General features: G+C 31.6%; 1 protein-coding gene across 2 annotated transcripts in view; it reads right to left on the bottom strand.

Moving 5' to 3' along the window:
- LOC142320880 (acetylcholine receptor subunit beta-type unc-29-like) overlaps positions 1-20,865 on the bottom strand; it is a 43,572-nt gene that overhangs the window by 15,212 nt on the left and 7,495 nt on the right. The window contains exons 3-5 of one of the 2 annotated variants that reach the window (XM_075358861.1): positions 17,173-17,217; positions 11,547-11,662; positions 6,132-6,360 (exon numbers count right to left, since the gene is read on the bottom strand). In XM_075358861.1, the coding sequence (XP_075214976.1) occupies positions 6,132-6,360; positions 11,547-11,662; positions 17,173-17,217 (390 nt within the window). The remainder of the gene's footprint in view (positions 1-6,131; positions 6,361-11,546; positions 11,663-17,172; positions 17,218-20,865) is intronic. The other variant, XM_075358862.1, reaches the window with a different exon arrangement.

A 20,865-nucleotide genomic window follows, 5' to 3' on the forward strand; every position in this document is an offset into this window, starting at 1 on the left:
CAGAACCCGGATTCATCTGGAAGCAGCCAATCAGCCTTTAAGCAACATCACTGTAGTTTTCTCTGACCTGAAAATCATCTTATGTTGAAGACTCCACAGTGGGAGTGTCTCACAAGCACGAGCAGCTCGGAACTCTACCTCGTTACGCGAATCCCCTTTATCAGTAGCAGCGCGTCGTCAGCATAAGCTGACACGACAACCACATGGCAACCTTAAACGCAACATAGAATCAAATTCTATGATGCAAAGAAGGGGACTCAAAACACTGCCCTGAGGGCATCCTTTAGTTAAGGTCTTACGAACCTCCGAACCGCCATCACGCAGGGAAACGGTCCGATGGCTGAAATAACTTGAGAGCACTTCTCGTTCATTTCATGTAAACTTACACGTCTGCATCTGAATCAAGGCAAAGGGCCACCGTAAGTGGTTAAATGCACCGGACACATCCAGAAAAATCCCTAACACACATTTACATGGACTAGAGGAAACTACATTCATCACCTTTAGTATGGCATCCTCTGTGCTCTTGCGGGGGGGCCTCACACCCAAGCAGTGTGACTTTGTCCGTGGAAAATCGATCGTTGATGCCAGAAAGTGAATTCCTGGAGCAGAGAGAAGGTAGCAGGCACCTGGCGGCGAAGGCGTATCCCGGTGGTAATATTGCTGGATATCAGGAATGACTTTAACATCGTTCCCTGGCGGACGGTTGGGGAGACCCTGGAACTGAATGGCGTAAGAGTATACTTGCGAACTGTCCTAAAGAACTACCTTCACGAGAGGACTGTCACAGCGAGTGTAGAGGGTGGCGGCTACGACTTCCACATGCATGGGGGTTACCTCAGGTCTCTGTGCTGGGATTCTCCTTTGGAATGTTGTGTTCGGTGGGGTGCTGCGTCTGGAGTATTCCTGGGACACGAAGATCGTGGCCTATGCTGATGACCTTTCGCTGATGGTTTCAGGGATCAGTGAGCGAGAGGTGGATGAGGTGAGTAACGCTACCATAAGACAAGCCAGCCGATGCCTAAATGGGAAAGAGCTAGAATTTACACCGGAGAAAACTGCCGTTCTGGTTATGGTGGGCAGGAGGAGGCAAAGGTAGATCACTCTAGAGGTGGATAGCGTGACGGTGAAGCAAACGGCCAAAGCGAAATACCTTGGTTTATGGATGGATGGCAGGGGAAGCTTTGGAAACATGTCCAGAATGCGGTTCAAAAGGCGGAGAGGTCGATAGCGGGTGTTAAGTAGGATCATTCCTAGGAATGGAACGCCTAAAACATCCATAAGGAAATTGCTAAAGTCAGTGGCCGCCTCAATCATGCTGTATGCTGCGCCCATGTGGGGTAGAGCTGTCCGCGTTAACAAGTATCCAGCTAGGCTGGAAACGGAAGATTGTTGGCGTCAGTGGCGAAATCCGTCGTCCTTTATGGTGCGCTAGCGTCTAAAAGGGCTCTCAGAAAACAGAGCCAGGAATCAACTGCTTAATTTGCAGCGGCTGTTAACCATTGGAGCTGCAAGAGCCTACCAAACCATCTCGACTGAGGCTGTTTTAGTAATAGCAGGAATGCCGCTGTGGGATCTGGCGGCAGAGGAGTCGGTAAAGAGAGTAGAAGGCGTGGATAAGTATTCGGCCATCCCAACCCCGTAGGGGGAAGACACCCACCTTGTGACGTTACCGGTCGCCACACCATCCCTCCGTTCCAAGCTCTGATGGGTTTTACCGGAGGTCGTCTTTAGACCCTCTAACTGATTACATCTCACAGTAATCAGCCAGCGGGATGCCACCGATGTAAATGGCTCGGCAGACATTTGAATCAGTAAAATTCAAATTAAATTTCGCCTTCATGTAGGTCACAAACTAACATCTTCACATCCAACCTAACATGATTCCCTCAAACTAACTGACTGAAACCTCGGAAGCGCGAACCCTACTCCAGATTTGACAGCACCATTTGTGACTGTGAGTGCCTCAGAAAACGAACGAGTTTAAAGTTAAATAGTGCTACACTCATACCAATCAAAATTATGTTTTATGCAACATGGCAATTCAGACCTACACCCAAATAAGTCGACCAATTTAGGTCGCCTAACAAGAGGAACGTAACTTCATTCCGGTTTGCGCAGAAGCTGGGAACAATAAGTGTTTAGCCAGAGAAAAGATGTTAGATAGCTGGCAGCGTAGATGATCCATGTGTAAGGTGGGAGAGTAGACAAGGAGGTTGTTGCCAAGGATTAAGTCATGGCTGGATAAAAGACATGGAGAATTGAGTTTTGAGATGACTCAGTTTCTGTCCGGCCGTAGCAATTTCAAGAAGTTCCTATGCGATAGGAAGTGGAGACGATCGCCCGATTGTTTATATTGTCGGTGTATCGATACGGCTTAGCACACAGTGCTTGACTATGCTAGGTGGGAGTCGGCTAGGAGAGAGGTGGTGGCTAGGATCGGCAGAATAACGCCAGAGAATGTAGTGGCAGCGATGCTGCATAGTGGTAGGAATTGAAGAGTCATCAGTAGGATCGTAGACACTATAATGAAGAAGAAGTGGACGATGAAGAAGAGGTTATCTAATGGAGAACTAAGGTGTGATGGACAGCTCCATTCATGACAGTTGCGATGCTGAGGTGTCGCACTTCCGATGATTGAACGAGGACTTCAGGGGTGAGTAGGTCTGGGGAATGTAAAGATCCCGTTTGGAGGTCACCTATAAGGGAATTTCAATAATATATTTTATTAATACATATTTTAAACCCTTTCAGTATGTGTTCAAGTAATACTTTTTTTAATATTATGCTATTTTTGGTAAATTTAGTATGGTTGCATGTATTTTACAGTTATAGTTTTGCATGTAGATATTAACATATTCAATTAATTTTTACCCTTAATAATTTTTTTTCTTTTACTAAATTCAACATTATGCATATTTAATATAAAGAATAACTAATTAATAATTTTTTTATCAAAGTAATGATTGAATAAAATATTAAAGTACATCACAAAATTTAACATAAATGCAATAAGTTTATTTATATATATATGCACAATGCAACTCCATAACTTGTCTTTGTGAGCCGGTTTCATTTCTTTTTTTTTATAGTTTATAATTATTGATTTTGCATTCTTTCCAACTGTGTTGGCGATTTTGGAAGCCTTCTTGACCAAATTAAAGTAATTTAAAAATAAGAGGCAGTTTATAAATATTACATTCCTGATAAAAAATTATTATTAACTTTATACATACATATATAAAAATAGGCTACATTAGTCAAAACTGACTACATTATAGTTTTGTTAATGATAAATCATGCTATTAACAATAGAAAAAACATTTGAAAGCACTTCACTCTGTCATGAATCCATCTTGCAAACCATCTCATTACATTAAAATCATGCATAAACTAGATATAACTAAAGGACAAAAATTGGATATACTTGAATAATTCAAAATAGACTACACACAAACATGTAAAAATAACTTTTCAAATGAACACTAACATAATTTAAATCATAAACATTTTTTGATACATTATAAATGACGAAGACCCTTATAATAGCTTTAATTTAAACATCAGCACAACATCCAATGGCACAAAACCACCCACAGAAAGTAAAGGATTTGTAATTTTTACCTGAAATTAAACAGTATTATAGCTGATTTAAAACATTATCTATATAATTTTAAACGATTTCATAGGAAACGTTTTTGAAATTTCAAATGGACCCACTTTCAATAAAAGTGTTATTTATGATTTATCTGCTGGAGACTAATTATCAGAGATTCCGAAAGTTCTCGGCCTGTAACAGAAATAGCCAAGTATAACGAAATGATTACGATATTTTTCAATTAGATGATGTGCATAAAATTTTCAGACACGTACATTTAGTTACTTGATTATGACCGATCGGGTTAAGCAAACAAGTTTTTACATTTTCTGAAAAATGTGAAAAAATGTTATTCAACCCCTTACAAAGGTACTTTGTTTCAAAAGGTTAGCTCCGACAAGGTAAATTACACTTTAAAGGCATCTACCCCGTGTTTTCGACAGTAAAAAAAAGGGCTACTAAATTTAAAAGGGTAGTACATTCATTCGAGATGATGAATCAGCTTAAAAACCAAAAACGGTAACAACCAAAAACCGTACGACCGACGAAATTGTCATAAAAATCAATAATGCCGTATTAAATGATCACCGACTGAAGATACTCGAGTTTGCTGACATCGCAAACATCTTGATAGACCGGTTCTAATAAAATTACACGATGTTTTGGGTATGAAAAAGCATTTCGCTCGGCGCGTTTGCCGAGTCACCTTGCTAATTCGCCTGCATACACATTTCGGGTTATCGCTACGAAACCTATGTTTCGAAGTGTTTCCACGTTGAGAATATTTATTTTAGTAAGCCACTCTGTACGCAAGACACTGAGCGAGTGCTTGAAGCGTATATGGACTGGATATTTTGCGATTACAGTCTCAAAAGGCTTTTGAATAAAAAATTAAAAAAGTTCTAGATTAGAGCAAAGAAGCGAAAGAAACGTTACAACGTTACGACATGATCGCGAATTGGCATTTTTAACAAGAAAGTTTACAAAACTGCAACTCAATACGTATGGACCAGATTCCGTTTACTTACAATACTAGTCAACGTGAAACGAGAGGCTTCATATCTCAGTTAACTGAGATATGAAATGATTCTTTCATCACTCTGCTGGATGAGGAATTCATCCCTCACGTTCCAGAATTTCATCCGTTTGATGTGTGTGGTAATATCATTTACACGCGCGCACGCGCGTGTGTGTGTGTGTGTGTGTGCGAATTTATTAGAAATTATGTCAAGATCCTGAAATCACGTATACAAAAAAATGGAATGGAACTGCTGTGGGACCTCAAAACTGTCGTGGAGTCATTGACGTTGACGAGATGGAAAGTTCGTCTCAAGAACGAATTAAGAATATGGTACATTTTATCGTTCTCTTGAGCAGCATCAAGTAGTAAACACGTATCTAGATGGATCCAATCACGTCCAACAATGTCTTTAACGACCCCTCGTCTACAGTCATTTATCCGGCAGAAAGATTAAAAGATCAACAATGTTCCTATTAGTACAATGTATGGGATATGAAAAGAGTGCTTACCAAACAAGGAGTTTCGTTGTATTCATTTTGAATATGATAAATAACGAGCTGTTTCAAGTTTATTTACCTACTAATTATGTATTATGTATTTAAGACATGCAACATTTTATTCGATGTAACTGATTTATTTCTAATTGAAAGATGAAAAGCACAATATTCAGTTGAGATTTAATTATTTGAAAAGTAATAAAATCATAGATGGCCGTGGGGCGGGGTCTATTCACGCGACCAAAATACTACAATCCTATTGGTTCGTAGCGCAGTATGCCCACTACCGTGCTACTCACAAACGTTGTAATTCACAGGATTTGCTTCCAAGAAATTACTTTTATTCTCAAACCTGAAAAAATCCCGGATCTTTTCTGTTTTTTCCCCGCAATGTTTTTTTTTTTTTTTTACTTTACATTTTACATATTAGTAATTTCTCATGTTTTTTCATATGCTTATAATTATAACCTTAAATTTAACCTACCTTGACTAGCTAGCGTAGATTAAATTTAATTAAATTATATTTATAATTTCTCTGCAAATACCTCTAAAATACCAATAATTATAATTATAACATAAGGAATTACTCATACGTAACGTAAAAAACCCATTGTGGGGGAAAAACAGAAAAGACCGAAAATCCCTTGCGAAAATGCTCTCGAGACTATATAGTAAAATCGTTTTATAATATTTAAAAAAATTTTTTTTTTTCAGTCTGAGAACTTTGCAAACAGCTTCGTAAAATGATTTCATGGAATAAGACTTAAACGTAATAAAATTTGAAAAAACTTTTGTTTATTTGTTTTTCAGAACTCGGATTGAGGATCCCCTTCCGAGTATAATTTTTTGTGAAACATTATCAATGTACATTCAACAAATAATTTAAATTTTTGTTATATATTCCAAGCATAACAGCAATTTTTCTAACTCATGCTTGCCAAACAGCTAATAAGTATGTATGTTAATCTAGGATTCATTTCCCATCACTTAGGAACTGATTAATATGTAAAATTACCGTTTTAAAGGCTGAAGAAAATGTTATATTTTGATTCAAATATGATGGAAATCCAATCTTTATACTACACTGTTTCACATCTCTTGGCCAATTATTAATATCATCATCACAGCTGTTTTTTGAATAAAGATTTTTAAAATTTGCAATACAAATTATCAACCCATTATTTCTAACCAAAAATTTATCCGCTAAACGAAAATCAATGTCACTAACTTTAACATCAGTCGATCTGAAATAAAATTTTATTCATTAGTAATTATATCATATAAAGAATTAATTATATTTAACTAATGTAATAGAATGAATACAGAAGATTTATTTGTGATTTTTATACAAATAAAAGCTGTTTATCATCCAAAGATTGTAACAGACAATCTTACAATCTTTTTTCTATTTAGCCTCTAAAACCACGTAAGGTATTACTTCATCAAAGGATGATATGTATGAATGTAAATGTCGACCGTTCCTGAGATGTGTTGTTCCTGTAACTGTAATACAACAATGATTCACAGGATTTAGATTTAAATTACCTGACATAAAGAAAAATTTCTGTCTGTCTGTGTAACACTGCCAGATGTACTGAGATCTGTTAAATCATTTTTTTACATAGAAATTTACTCAAAACAATAATTCCTTTTAGGTTTTTAAAAGATGTGTTCGTATTCATATTAAATAAATGATCGCTTACTCAAAGCAATATTTAGGTTACAAATAATAGTGAGACTTTTAAAGTTAAAATATTTTTAAATTACCATGCATAAATCTTCCACTCTTGATGAATAATGCTGACTTAAAAATTATACCCAGATAAGAGCTGACTTAAGCAATTTTTTTTAAAAATATTTCAAAAGCTTCTTTTGTGAAGATTACTAAGCTGATGATTGCATTACTAAATTGATTACATGAATAAAAGGGTAAATTTCTAGAAATATTTGGGTGCATGACATAAAATAAATTGAGGTTTACACGAAATCATAATTTTTTATTTATTGTAGAGAAACTTTTTCTTTCTTTTTCCTGTTTAGCCTCCGGTAACTACTGTTTAGATAATTCTTCAGAGGATGAATGAGGATGATATGTATGAGTGTGAATAAAGTGTAGTCTTGTACATTCTCAGTTCGACCATACCTGAGATGTGTGGTTAATTGAAACCCAACCACCAAAGAACACCGGTATCCACGATCTAGTATTCAAGTCCGTGTAAAAATAGCTGGCTTTACTAGGACTTGAACGCTGGAACTCTCGATTTCCAAATCTGCTGATTTGGAAAGACGCGTTCACCACTAGACCAACCCGGTGGGTCATTGTAGAGAAACTAACTTTAAAATATCTCTCAATATATTTTGCGTGATCAGATTGACCATGTTTTTTGCGAAGCTATTTGGTTAACCAATCTTTAGCTTGCATTGAAAACAAATTGATCACTCTAATGTTTTTTTTATTCTGTTCTGGTAAATCGAGTCTGAAGAGATTGCTACATTAGATCAATCCACTTTATTTATATTTCTAACCTAAAATTCCTGTTAAATATAAAATTAAAGTTTAATCACTGAGAAATCATTTTAACCATGAATTTTGGTAAGCTAATTAGCTTTTTGTTATTACAAAAACTATAAATAAAATAAACTGTAAATAAATAAATTGAATAACACTAATAAATTTTATACAACTGTTTAATTCATAAATGGTTTAAAAAATCTTGTCCTAAAAAAAGGAAAAATATTTTATTACTTTTTTTTATTAAATGATTGATGAATTTAAAACAAACAAAGCTTTTGGTAATTATAATAAAACTTTAAAAAATTTGATTTTCGCAAACCAGATTAAACATTAGCGACCTGTCACAACTTGTACCTAATAAATTAGAATAAAATTTTAAGTCCTACTGTGTAGTAACCAATAATGACAGTTAAACATAAAACCCAAGAATAAACATTCATTTTTCACGTTTCTTAATTAGAAATCTGCGAAATCCCTATCAATGTTTGATAATATAAATGGCATAAATAATATTTTGCCAACACTGAAAGTGAATTGCTGCAGATTGTCAATGGTATTAAATTATTGCAACTTTAGCAAAAACGTTCAAAATAAGAAATTGGAATTTCTGCACACTTTGTGGAGTTTCAAATGAAAAAGAAAAGATTGTATTTTCTTTAAAAAAAAATAACAATCTCATGAGGATGATTTTTTCTGATAAAAAGGAGATAAATCACTTAATTGTTTATAAATCATTACCATAAAAAAAATATTGTACTATAAATGAACTGCTGTTGATGTAAATCTTTCTTAAATTTCCTGAAAGGTGTTATGGATTTGTCACAAAAGAAAACACAAATCAAATTTTTTAAGCAGCCTGATAGCAAACAGATAAAAGATATGGGAACATAAAGGCTCCAACAAATAAAAAATTAATGAAACCAGATGGATACAAAATTCATCATTCTGGAGGAGAAAAAAGAAAAAAAGAATATATTTAAAACATATAATATAGTTTTTCTAAAATGGAGGGGTGGCTGTACTTCTTCGGATTCTACTTGTAAAACTAAACGAAAAATCTTGTTAGGAAAATTATAATTTCTCCTTCGTTCTCCAACTGTCCGCCACTTTGTTATTTTTAAATAAAAATTTATATCTCAAGTTCGGATACACGAATCACATTAATATTTGGTAAGCGTCTTCGTAATAAAGTTTTAAAATTATAAAAAAATCAGGACTTAAATACCTTCGCAAATTACAAAATGGCGGTCATGTTTATTTTTCAATGTGTTATAACTCCATAAATATTACTTTTATAAAAATTTATGTTATTTTCTAAAATATTAAGTCTTTTATTTTGAACAAAGTGACATTTTATTTTTGAAAATCGGCTTACAAACAACCTATTTATAGCAGAAAATTATGTTATAGTTATGTGTCTGTTCATGTCCTCCACTTTATGTTCAATTCGATAAAATATTAATTGTTTTCATTTATTGTTAATTCTAGTATTGTAAATTAGTATCAAAATAAGTAATAATTTCCTCACAACAATAGACCTAATAATTATGACAAAATTAGAACATCAATTTTCTCCCGTAACTCGACTATTTGTCAACCGACATACTTCCAACATGACGGAGCCCAGCACAATTTAGTCGCCGTGTAACTCAGCATCTTAATGAAACATTCCCAAATAGGTGGACTGGCCAAAGAGGACCAATAGCGTGGCCAGCAGATTTGAACCCGTTAGATTTCTTTGTATGGGACACATGAACTCATTAGTATATGCTCAAAAATCCTAGAATGAACGTGAACTTTTACAAAGAATAATGGTTGCCACATATCGCGCAGCGATGAAATTAACAGAGGCTCGCATACGGATAGGCTGGGTACATTGTCGTGCCTATCTCCGAGTACCTGAAGACAGATGCTATTGTTGTTGGGTTTCGGGCCTTGTCTCAGCGGATTGAAGAGGAGTAGACAGACGTCAGTTGTGCTTCAACTGCGGGAAACTGGACCATACGAGCGCTCAATGCAAAGGCCGGACGACATGTTAAAAATCACCTGAGTCCAAGTAAGAAGTGCTTAGTTTAGTGCTTAAATTTTCTACACTTTGAGAAAATGATTATCAAATTGTCAAACCCACCGGGTTGGTGTAGTGGTCAACGTATCTTCCCAAATCAGCAGATTTGGAAGTCGAGAGTTCCAGCGTTCAAGTCCTAGTAAAGGCAGTTACTTTTATACGAATTTGAGTACTAGATCGTGGATACCGGTGTTCTTTGGTGATTGGGTTTCAATTAACCACATATCTCAGGAATGGCCGACCTGACACTGTACAAGACTCAAGACTACACTTCATTTACACTCATACATATCATCCTCTGAAGTAATAGCTAACGATGATTCCCGGAGGCTAAACAGGATAAAAAAAGGGGTCGCCGGCCTCCGTGGCGGGAGTGGTAGCGTCTTGGCTTTCATCCTGAGGTCCCGGGTTCGAATCCGGCATGGTATTTTCACATACGCTACAAATCATTCATCTCTTCCTCTAAATCAGTACCTAACGGTGGTCCCGGAGGTTAAACAAAAAAGAAAAAAATGTATCAAAGTTTCAATTCAAAATTTCACTCGAAGATTTACAGTAGATTCAGAACTGAATTTTTTACTTTCCCAGCTATAGTGATATATGCTGCTATTGCAGGTATAGTTTATACAGGAAAGAATGTATATCAGTCAAGGAAAATCTAAAAAAATTGGTCTTTTTTTAAGTTTTTTGGCTTCAGGAGACATTTTTTAAATTTTTTAACAAAAACATATTGATTTAAATAAATATAAATAATCTGAAAAAAGTATTTATTCCAATGCTCTTAAGTCCAAAAATCTATTTTTGTCAGACGGACATTTGTGCATATGTACACATGTATGTTGGCCAGAATTTGGTTTTATAACTGAACCCTCTTGACAAATTTTCTTGAAATTTAGTAGACAAGTATTATCTACAGAGTAACTTTGTATTACACCTGTTACATAACCTGGAAAAAGAGGGTTTTGCCTAAAATAAAATTTCAGTCTTTACTGAGGCACTTTAGCGACAAATGTTTCTTACAAAGGTTGAAGTTTTTTTATGAAGAACACAATTACCAAAAATTTGTATTTAATATTCTTCCTCCCCAAAAAATTACTTCATATATTTTCCTTTTTTAGTTATATCTTGTTTCAAAAAAAAAGTTAATGGAGTTTTTTATATCTACATTTTCCACATCGATAGCCCTTCAGACACTATAAAATGTTTTACACATACTACTGCAATGATGTGAGGTAACAAAAAGTATTATTTTGTTTTTTAAAAAATCTGTTTTAATTTATTTTAAATTTAAATTATCTTGCAAGTTGCCAGTTGCATTCAAAATGTAAAAGTCGTAATTTTTCATTAGTCCTTACTCTTCAGTATTTCTTGAAAAAACAAAGCCAAAAATTTTCACCTCTTTTCTTAAAATTACAACTTGGTTTATTTAAAATTATTGTTGTATCTTTGTATACTTTAAACAGTCTTATAATTTCTTTTAAATTTATTATCACCACTTAAGGATTATTTTCTTAAAAAATTAATTTTACCTGAATATCTATCTCCCTTTGAGTATGGGAGCTGCCAAAATTAAAAAAAAAATTTTCACAGATTTTTAATGCTCAAAATGTATTTTGTTAAACAATAAATTCACTAAAATAATTTAATACCCTCCCCTGTAGGGGAAGCTACCAAATTGTAAAAAAAAAAATAATTTTTTTTTGTTTTAATTCCAATCTTATTTAAATGCATAAAAATGGACTAATTTGTAATTCTTAAGAATCATATTACAAATACTTTGAGTAGTATTGTATACACAAAGTTACTGATTTGTATACTAATTTACTAATTATTTTAAAAGTTGTAATTACTGGATTGTAGTAACCAAAGATGGAGATGGTGTCCAAAGCATACCCTCTGGAATTGATAGAGTAGTGATGTTGTGATGATCTCTTGGATTCCATTTTAATCGTGAATCATTCCAATACTAAAACAATAAAATTAATAACAATTATTTTACTGTAAGTATTTTAGGCTGACAAAAACAATAATAAAAAGAATATAGCTGACAAAATGAGACATTCCATCATATTTTTGGAACACACTTGTTTCTTATTTTTAGAACAAAATGCACATTATTTTTACGCAAGTAGAAATAATTTTATAATTAATTAATAACAAAAAATTCCTTTCGACATGCCATAAGGGGGAGATAGATTTCATCAGTGCTAAGTAGAGGATAAAAAAGATTTCCAACTTAAAGTTAAGAAAAACTTCAAATTTATTCAATATGACAATGGTTGCATGTGAAAAAAAGTTTCACATGTTTAGCATATGACAATCCCAACCTTCTTACAATTCCAGCAACAATTTGGTCATCCCTTGCTGTAAGGGTTGGTCATATCAAAAATTTTTCAGGCAAACGTTTTAGGTAATGTTTAGAGAACTAACGACCACTTTAAACCGATTCGATACTGTGCCTAGGGAGGTATGATTTTTTTGTTTTCAAAATCACATTTTTTCTACCTCCTGAGCCAATGGGTGGTGATATCAAAAAACTTTACTTATATAAGTTTAGGCCCTTATCCAAACAATGGTAAGAACTTTAAACGAATTCAATATTTTTCTTAATAAGAAAGTTATAGCGATTTATTTTTTTTTAAAACCCCCTCCACTATTTTAACCCCCATTGTCCGATTTTGGCCGTTAACAAACTCAACCTAGATTTTGGGACGAGTTATTTTTAAGAAACAATTTAAAAGTGATTGATACAAAATTACCGGCAGTTATCGTAACAACAAGAAAGTGAAATATATATATATATATAAAAATGTAAATGTTCGTTTATTCAAAATCTTAAATCTTGTAAAATTCTTCACCGATTGCTTTGAAAGTTTGACTTGTAAATTGGGAGGGGGAAGGGTAAGAGTTGAAAGGTAGATGAAAAAGAGTAGCGGGGAATGGAGAAATAGAAGGGGGAAGAATGAAATAGAAAGGGGGATAAGGAAGAAAAGGGGTATGGGAGGAGAAAGAGGGAAAGAAAAAGGGATAAGCGGAAGAAAAAAAGGGGGAAGGGGAAAAAAACAAGGGAAAGATAAATGGGAGAAGAAAGTGGAATGGTGAAAAAGGGTGGTAGGGAAAAGAAAAAGTGACTATGGCAAAAAGGAAAATGGAGAAAGGGTAAAAAGGTAAAGGGGAAAAGATAAATTAAGAAAGGTAACGGGGAAAGGGGAAGGAGGAAAGGTAAAAGAGAAAAAGGGAAAGGTTAAATTTTGTGATATTCCATAATGTTAATTTTGTTAATGTTTTATCAAACTTTGAATTATGTTCATTTAATCTATATATATATATATATATATATATATACTCAAATCTAGCAATAGCTAAGCATTGCCAGGTCTGCTAGTACATATATAAATGTATATATAAACTTTTGAGCTGACGGTGGTTTTGTGGTCTGGGGGTTGTGAAACGCAAAGATATGTCAAAATTTTCTGGAAGTTGAATCATGGTACCCATTACAATAGGTATCTTTCTTATGAAATCTACCTAAAAAGCATTGATAATTACAAAAATGAAATGGTTTTACAAATTTGATAGCAGAACATAAATGGTTAAAAGTGCAGATTTGAAATTTAAAGGGTGATAACTTAATAAAATGAGTTACCTTGTGTAAAAATTTGAGTAAGACTTGCGCGGTAGTTACAAGAATAGCAAGCAATCAGTACGTGACAGAGGATCAGAAAATGGAGTTTTTCTGTTCTCATGCAAAAACTCAAAAATTTGTTAAAAATCAAGGTTCAACATAATCAAATGCATAGTAAAATTATGTAAATGTTGGTGTGGATTGTTTTAAATCTGGTAGGTAATTTATTTTTGTAAAGCTTCAAACTCAAATGCATATAATTTCTGTATCAGTAGTAGTAATGCATTGTACAGTTGTTTATTGCAAATTGTTTGTTGAAAATAGTCCTGCAAACAGTTAGTCCATTCCCAAAAATTTTGTAAATTTGCAATAATTTTAAATCACTTGAATTTTTGTATACAAGTTGAATTTTATCCATAAATGAAAAAAAAATTGTGTAATTTTCAATGATGCATTAAAAATTTTCTTCTTTAGTTTATCACAAATAAATTATTTTTGATAATAAAGTAATTGTCTAAAAACTTAAACCAAAAATCAAAAAAAATTCATTAAATAAATTTTTTGTGAATGCAATAGTATTTGAGGAAACATAACTAAATATCGAATTTATTTATCAACATTGCCATAATCAGTTTGTAAAATTAAAATAAAAAATCTGATGTGGATACCACATGACTTTCTTGTACGCCTAATAAATAAAAAAAAACAAAACGATATGCAGTCTGATTCCAACCATGTGCCTTCCCTTTAAGATCTAAATATTTTATTAATTAAAAAATGTTAATTTTAATTTCAATTGCAGTCAAAAAGAGAGGTGCACAGTTAGATGTTACAACAGTGCTAAATTCAATATCCTACGGCCAATCGTTTTTGTGTTATGTGAGATAGATACACACATACATACATATGTATGTACAGACATCACGCCGAAACTAATCAAAATGGATTCAGGAATGGTCAAAATGGATATTTCCATTGAAGTCTGAAAGCCGAAATGTTTTGCAATCACAATAGTTACCTTATTTTGTACAAGGAAGTAAATATGAACTACATAAAATAAAACTCTGTAGCAATCAGAACACATCTATGTAAATACTTTTTTATAAATACAATGTATTTTTTTTTGAGATAGATTGCCACAAATAAATCTTTTACTCTGTACAATAGACTATATAATAATATATTTTATATATCAAAGAAATCTCCCTCTATTAATCCTGAGACCTTGCCGATGGTGAGGGGGCTTGAGTGCTCAGTGATACAGAGTAGCTGGACTGAAGGTGCAACCATATCGGAGAGGTATCTGTTGAGAGCCAGACTAAGGAATGATTCCTGAAAGAGGGCAGCAGCTCTTTCAGTAGTTGTTAAGGGCATAGGTCAGGACAACTTAAACAGCCATATCAACATGTGATTGTTGCCAGTGAAAAGCTAGGTTACGGCCACTTCGTACGAGGCAGTGCATGGTGTATGTTTATATTGACATTTCCCTAAGATATCGACATAAAATGTTTAAGTTTTATTAATGAAAGAATTACGGTGTTGTTTTATTCTTTTTAGTAAGTTAGTTTTCTAAAATATTTGTATGCTTTATCCCGAGTTTTGTTTACTTCGTGATTTACATGCTATTATTTTTTTTCGTGCGAGTTTTTTTTTCCAAGTGCGCTTATTGTTTTATTTTTAATATTTATTGTTTCATCTAAGTACGTATTTTTTCAGTATGAGTGAATGTTATCGCGTAGATGATCCTAAAACAGTAAACCTGATAAATTATCTGCCCTAAAATTCTAAATGAAGTAATTTTTGTTCCTGAATCTGAAGGAGAAATTGACGATGAGGATAAAGATCCAGATTTTGAAGTAGTGTCGGATTTATCTGACAGTGATGGTAATGCCAAAGTGTTTCTAATCAGGATCCATCTACATTTACTTTTCAGCCTGAGGCTAATAAAAATACCAAAAGAAAAAGATGTAGTGGTCTGCAAAGCAGTCTGAGATATGCTGGGTTGGTTGTTTGATGACAATCAGCCCCCTTTGCTTTATGTTCAGCAAACTGAATCATACAAGAGCTAATTATACATAAAAACACATTTTTTTTATTATATTGATTAATATTTTATTTATTAATTAGGAAGTGATTTTTTTATTAATAAAATAAAACTTATAAGCTAATTATAGTATTATAATTATAATATTCTGCTTATAATTATAATATGTTAAAACATTATTGTGAGAACAAATATATCATATAAACATTGTTACAATTTCTTTTTTGGACAATGATTTCATCAAATTCAAACTATCGTAACTTTTTTATTAAGTACAATAAAAGTATATATTTTTTATTATTAAACTACAGATTGGATGATTGAAAGCATATAAGCTTTATTAATTTATGTTTATAATGAAGATAGTAATAATTTTTTCAAAATACCCCTAAAATGCCTATGATTCTATGTATTGGTGATGTTGGTTTACAATATACATTCAATTTTACTTTATTTTTATCCTGTTCTTATTATCTAACATCTAGAATGTATTATTTATTTCTATTTCTAAATTATGCTCATTATTTTTATGAAAATTATTTAGTTTTTTAATAATTATATCATATTTTAAATAAATTTGTTTATTGTGTACTACCTAAAGACTTCAGCACATCTAATCCATTTTTTTTTCTTTATGTTATTTTCTTTATACTGATATTTATAATAATGGAATTTATTATGTCTTTCATGCATTATAAAAATATGACATTGTGCTATTTAAATGTTAGCTCATTATTAAAGCTTCATTATAACCCTTATTTATGAAAGTAGACATTAATAAATAAGTTTAGCTGGGAAGAGAAGAGAAAGAAATAGAGATGAGAACTTAGAACAGATATGATATGATATATCACAGGTCCTAAAAAAAAAATAACCAATTTTAAAATTTATATGCAATGATTCAGATGATTTAGAACTTTTGTGAGATTTTTGCCAAATCTTATTCATCGATTAAATTAAACCAAAATTAGATTAGGTAGATTGAAGTGTAGTACTGCATTGAAGAACAGTATTATCAACAAATTAACATCTCTATTTTTCACATTATATAATTTTAATTTCTTATTGCAATATTTTAATTTGCAAGTGGTATATAAGATCTTTATGTTTTTCTTGTAGCTTTTTTCTTAACAGCATGCAAATTAAAGATTTTATTTATTAAATCTTTTCTTATTTCATCCAATCCTAAGTTACTTTTTAGCTGTCTTCCACAATAAAATGTTATTATTGTGAATATGTAACTTAGCCAAAGATTCAATAATAAATTACTGAGTTACAATTTAACAGTATCATAATTATTAAATTCCCTCAAAATAAATGAACTCTTAAAGCTGATCTAATTTTAATTAAAAAATATTTACACTGCAATAATAACTATGTAACTCTTTTATCAGTGGTTCCCAAACTTTTCTGAGTCACGACACCCTTTTTCAATTAAAAATGTTCAATGTTTTATCCTAAGTAAAAGTATGACTACTAGTAAGTAAGAGAAAAAATAAATAAAACTCTTGTATCTTCATTACTTTTTTACTTAAATTAATTACTTTAATTAACATTAAATTAATAATTATAAATATCTTGGTTCAATTAATTAAGAAGCTTTTACAATATTTCACAGCGCCCCTGTGAAGAGGTTGTAACTCCCCAGGCAACACTGCGCAAAGTTTGGGAATCACTGTCTTATATAATTAAATTAAATGGTTCCAGTCTTTTAACTTTATACTGCTTGGACTTACATGATTGTTATTTGTAATAGTTATTTTATAAATTTATTGATTGTTATTTATAAAATAGTTTTTATTTTTACCATAAACATTTTTCCACCAAGAAATAAATCATCTTCCTTGTAATGCTGAAAGAAATTCATACATTAAAATTTTAATGGCTGGAAAATATTTAGATTAATAGTAATAATATTTATAATTGTAATAGATTAATAATAATTTTTATTAAAAATTCCATTAGAAATTACAATTGTAATAAAGAGCAACAAAAATATAATTAATGAAGAGCTAAAAAATTTGAACATTATGATAAGATGGGGTAAATAATATAATACATTCAATTAATTCAACTTAATTATCAAATGTATATATTCAAATTGTGGTCTGTTGTATAATAATATATTTAATGTATATTATTATTATTTGTGTACCATTTTACAAATCTATTAATAATTACAATCTTATTAAAATATTAAATTATTATTAATTAAATTCTTTATTTTTTAATTCTATTCATTAAATATTAAACCATTAATAATAATAATTACATTAATATTAATTTAACAACAATAATAATAATAATATTCAGTTCATTGTAAATAAAACAGACCTACTTTGAGTAAAATTTTCACATCATACTATACAAATTAATGTTTGAATTTTGAGATTATCCTCATAAGAGCAATCAAAAGGAATTTTTAATGAAGCCTCTGAAAGTCACACTACTGTACAAGTTAGGAACTAGGATAACTGTTTTACATGTTTTAAGGTGATGTTTGATTTGAAGCTCAGCAAGTTATGAATATTTTTGACTATAATATTAGTATAAAAAGTTAAAAAGAGTGAAATTTTGCCAGAGATAAATAAGACGACAAATTTGCTTCACTCTTGGAGCTAGTAGTAGTTAAGTTACATTTCATTTGATTGATAGATGAAATTTAACAATGTTTTTGAACGGCATAATTTTGAACCTTATAATCGGTAATTAACCAAGAGCATTTTTTGGGTGTAGATTTCTATTCCTTTTTTTCATGCAAAACAGACTAACATTGATCATTTTTATCTGTGTATGGTGCAGAATTGGCAACTTTTGCAATCAACTGAAGATTTCATCCATTATATTTTCCAACAGAATGGAGCATTAACTCATTGGATTTTGACTTCCTCTTTTGCTTCTACAAAATTTTCTCTCCCTCTTCTATCTATCTTCTGATGGATTGGTACCATCATTTTACCTGCAACTCACCTGCTAGGAGTGACCCAATCTTCCACTGTATCACTTCTAAGTTAAAATAAGGGTAAGGGTAAGTTAAAATGTCACATTTTAATGCTGCTTGAGATCAATGATACTATGCTAGACCAAATACGGCAGAAATGTATTTGTCTTAATTTTTGTATAATTGGCATAAATCAGATAAAGCATATAGGTAAGTCATATTTCTAGTTAAAAAAATTAAAGTACTTTATTAAATATTCTCTTACTGACTAATATTTTAATAATAGTCTAATATTTTAATAAATTAATTCATTTTTTTATGACCGGTTTTCCTGGGATTAAGAGCACAAATGATTTCCATTATTTTTGTGGCCAGGTGCCCTTATCTACTTAACCTATTAGAGGAAAATGGGATTATGGAAATTTGCTGCTTATTAAAAATTCTATACCAGTCTCATCTTTATACTCACAACTTTTTGGATGATAGACAGTTATATGCTACCAATCTGCAAAGGAGATTGGCTTTTAATAATTATTCTTTTAATTAATATATATTAATAATCAACCCATAATTGTAAATGTTGTCTTTTATTACAATTACACAGGTCAACAAAAACAAAAAAATAATAATTTGGAACTGATATAAAAGTAGATGAATTAAATTGTATTTTTTATGCTGAATATTAAAATGAAATCAGTTTTTCTTAATCACCGTCAGCCTTTTAGTTATGATCCTTTAAAATAAATTTTATTATTTATTTTATTTTAAAATAAAATATTTATTATTTATTTTATTTTAAAATAAAATAAATAATAAAATTGGTTTAATTACAATTAAATTTTTTAACTTTAATATTCTGACATTACATTTATCTTAATTTGTTTTTTCTTATTTTTCTTTTGTGTTCAGTGAAGTCTTCTCTTTTTATCATCCAGCAGTAGTCGCTAATCATAGATTCATCCCATCTGCCTTGATAATGTTCCTGGTTTGTCTCTGATGTCACCCAAGTTTAAAGGGAAAAACTCTAATTGAGAAATGTAAAAATTGAATTTTCAATAACATTCTGCAGTTTAAATTTTTGTAGTTCATTAAGAGTTCATTTATAAGCTAATCATGATTTCAGCTGTTTTTTTCCCAAGAAAACTATTAACGACATTTTTGAATGACCTCTATGCTGCTAGTTCTTTAGGATTCAGTTTGCTATCAAATATATTTTCATGAATTAATTTTCTTATTTGTGCCCAATGAATATTCCCTCTTTTACAAGAGGGCATTTTTAAAATTTTTTTTTAATTTTTTTTAATTGTGAAAAAACTTCAGCTAAATATTTAAAGCTGTCTCCATCTTTATCTAATGCTTTTACAAAATTCTTCATCAGGCCTGGTTTTATGTGAAGAGGTGGTAAAATAATACAATCTGATTCGACTAGGGAATATTGACAACATTTTCCTTTCCTGGGATAAACTGATTTCTTTTCTAAATTGATCTCTAGCCCAACTATCCCACAAACATAAGAAACATGTATATTGTAAAGCCACTCTGGAGACCGAGAAGAAGCCCTATCACTTTTAGGTGAGCAATGATTCACCATGAATGTTCATCATACTTAAATAGCTTTTAAAATTTTTGACATACTTTCACATTTTTCTTTCATTCCTACAACATGTGCTACCAGTATAGAAAAAAACTTATTCAAGTTATGCTACAACACTGTCTTTAAGCTTCTTTTTGATGAGTCTACAAATAAACACCAATCATGAATAACATAATATGATGATACATCATATTATATCATAATATGATATAGATCGTATTAAAATGTGAATTGTGTTAAGATTTTAGAAAATTGTTTTTTTACTTTCTTTCTTACCAAAGTCTGTTACAATATGGAAATTTTTATAGGGTCGGTACTTATGAATCAATGTTCAGTACAGACATTAGCCCCTAACATCATGGCAGGAACTAATTAAACCATCTCTTCTAAAGTACTTCAGTAAATTTTCATTTCAATTTCTATATACTGAAATTGTAATATCCTTGTTTAATAAATTCCATTCTTTAGGATGTAAACCTTGGAGGTCTGCATGTTGTTTCAACAATGCAAGTAGCTCAGTTCTGCTTGTGTGATGAGGTGAGGTTCAGTATTTGATTCTTCAGGAATATAATTAATATCTATTGTAATTGAGGATTCATCAGTTGAGCCTTCTGGAGAATCAGAATTTTTTTCCAAGAAGTTGGAACAGTTGGAATCAGTAAATCAACACCAAGTACTGGTATCATAGCTGAACGAACACATTTGAGTATGCAATACTGCTTTTATTGTTTGAATTGAAACCAGTAATATTTGTTAAACAAAAATAGCAATCATCATAATGGTTAGTAGACTCTCTGCAAATAATAGATACACCAAAAAGCAAATGCTCTTCTTTCCTTTTAACCACTGGGTTAGTTTAACATAGCACTTGATGCATGCTACATGTGGAGCCCAGGATTTATCTTCATCTGCCAAGGGACAGTCAAAATAATGTATTTAAGCAGTTTTCAGCAGATTCATGGTTT

This window comes from Lycorma delicatula, chromosome 3 (genome assembly GCF_047948215.1).
Source record: "Lycorma delicatula isolate Av1 chromosome 3, ASM4794821v1, whole genome shotgun sequence".
Lineage (NCBI taxonomy): Eukaryota > Metazoa > Arthropoda > Insecta > Hemiptera > Fulgoridae > Lycorma > Lycorma delicatula.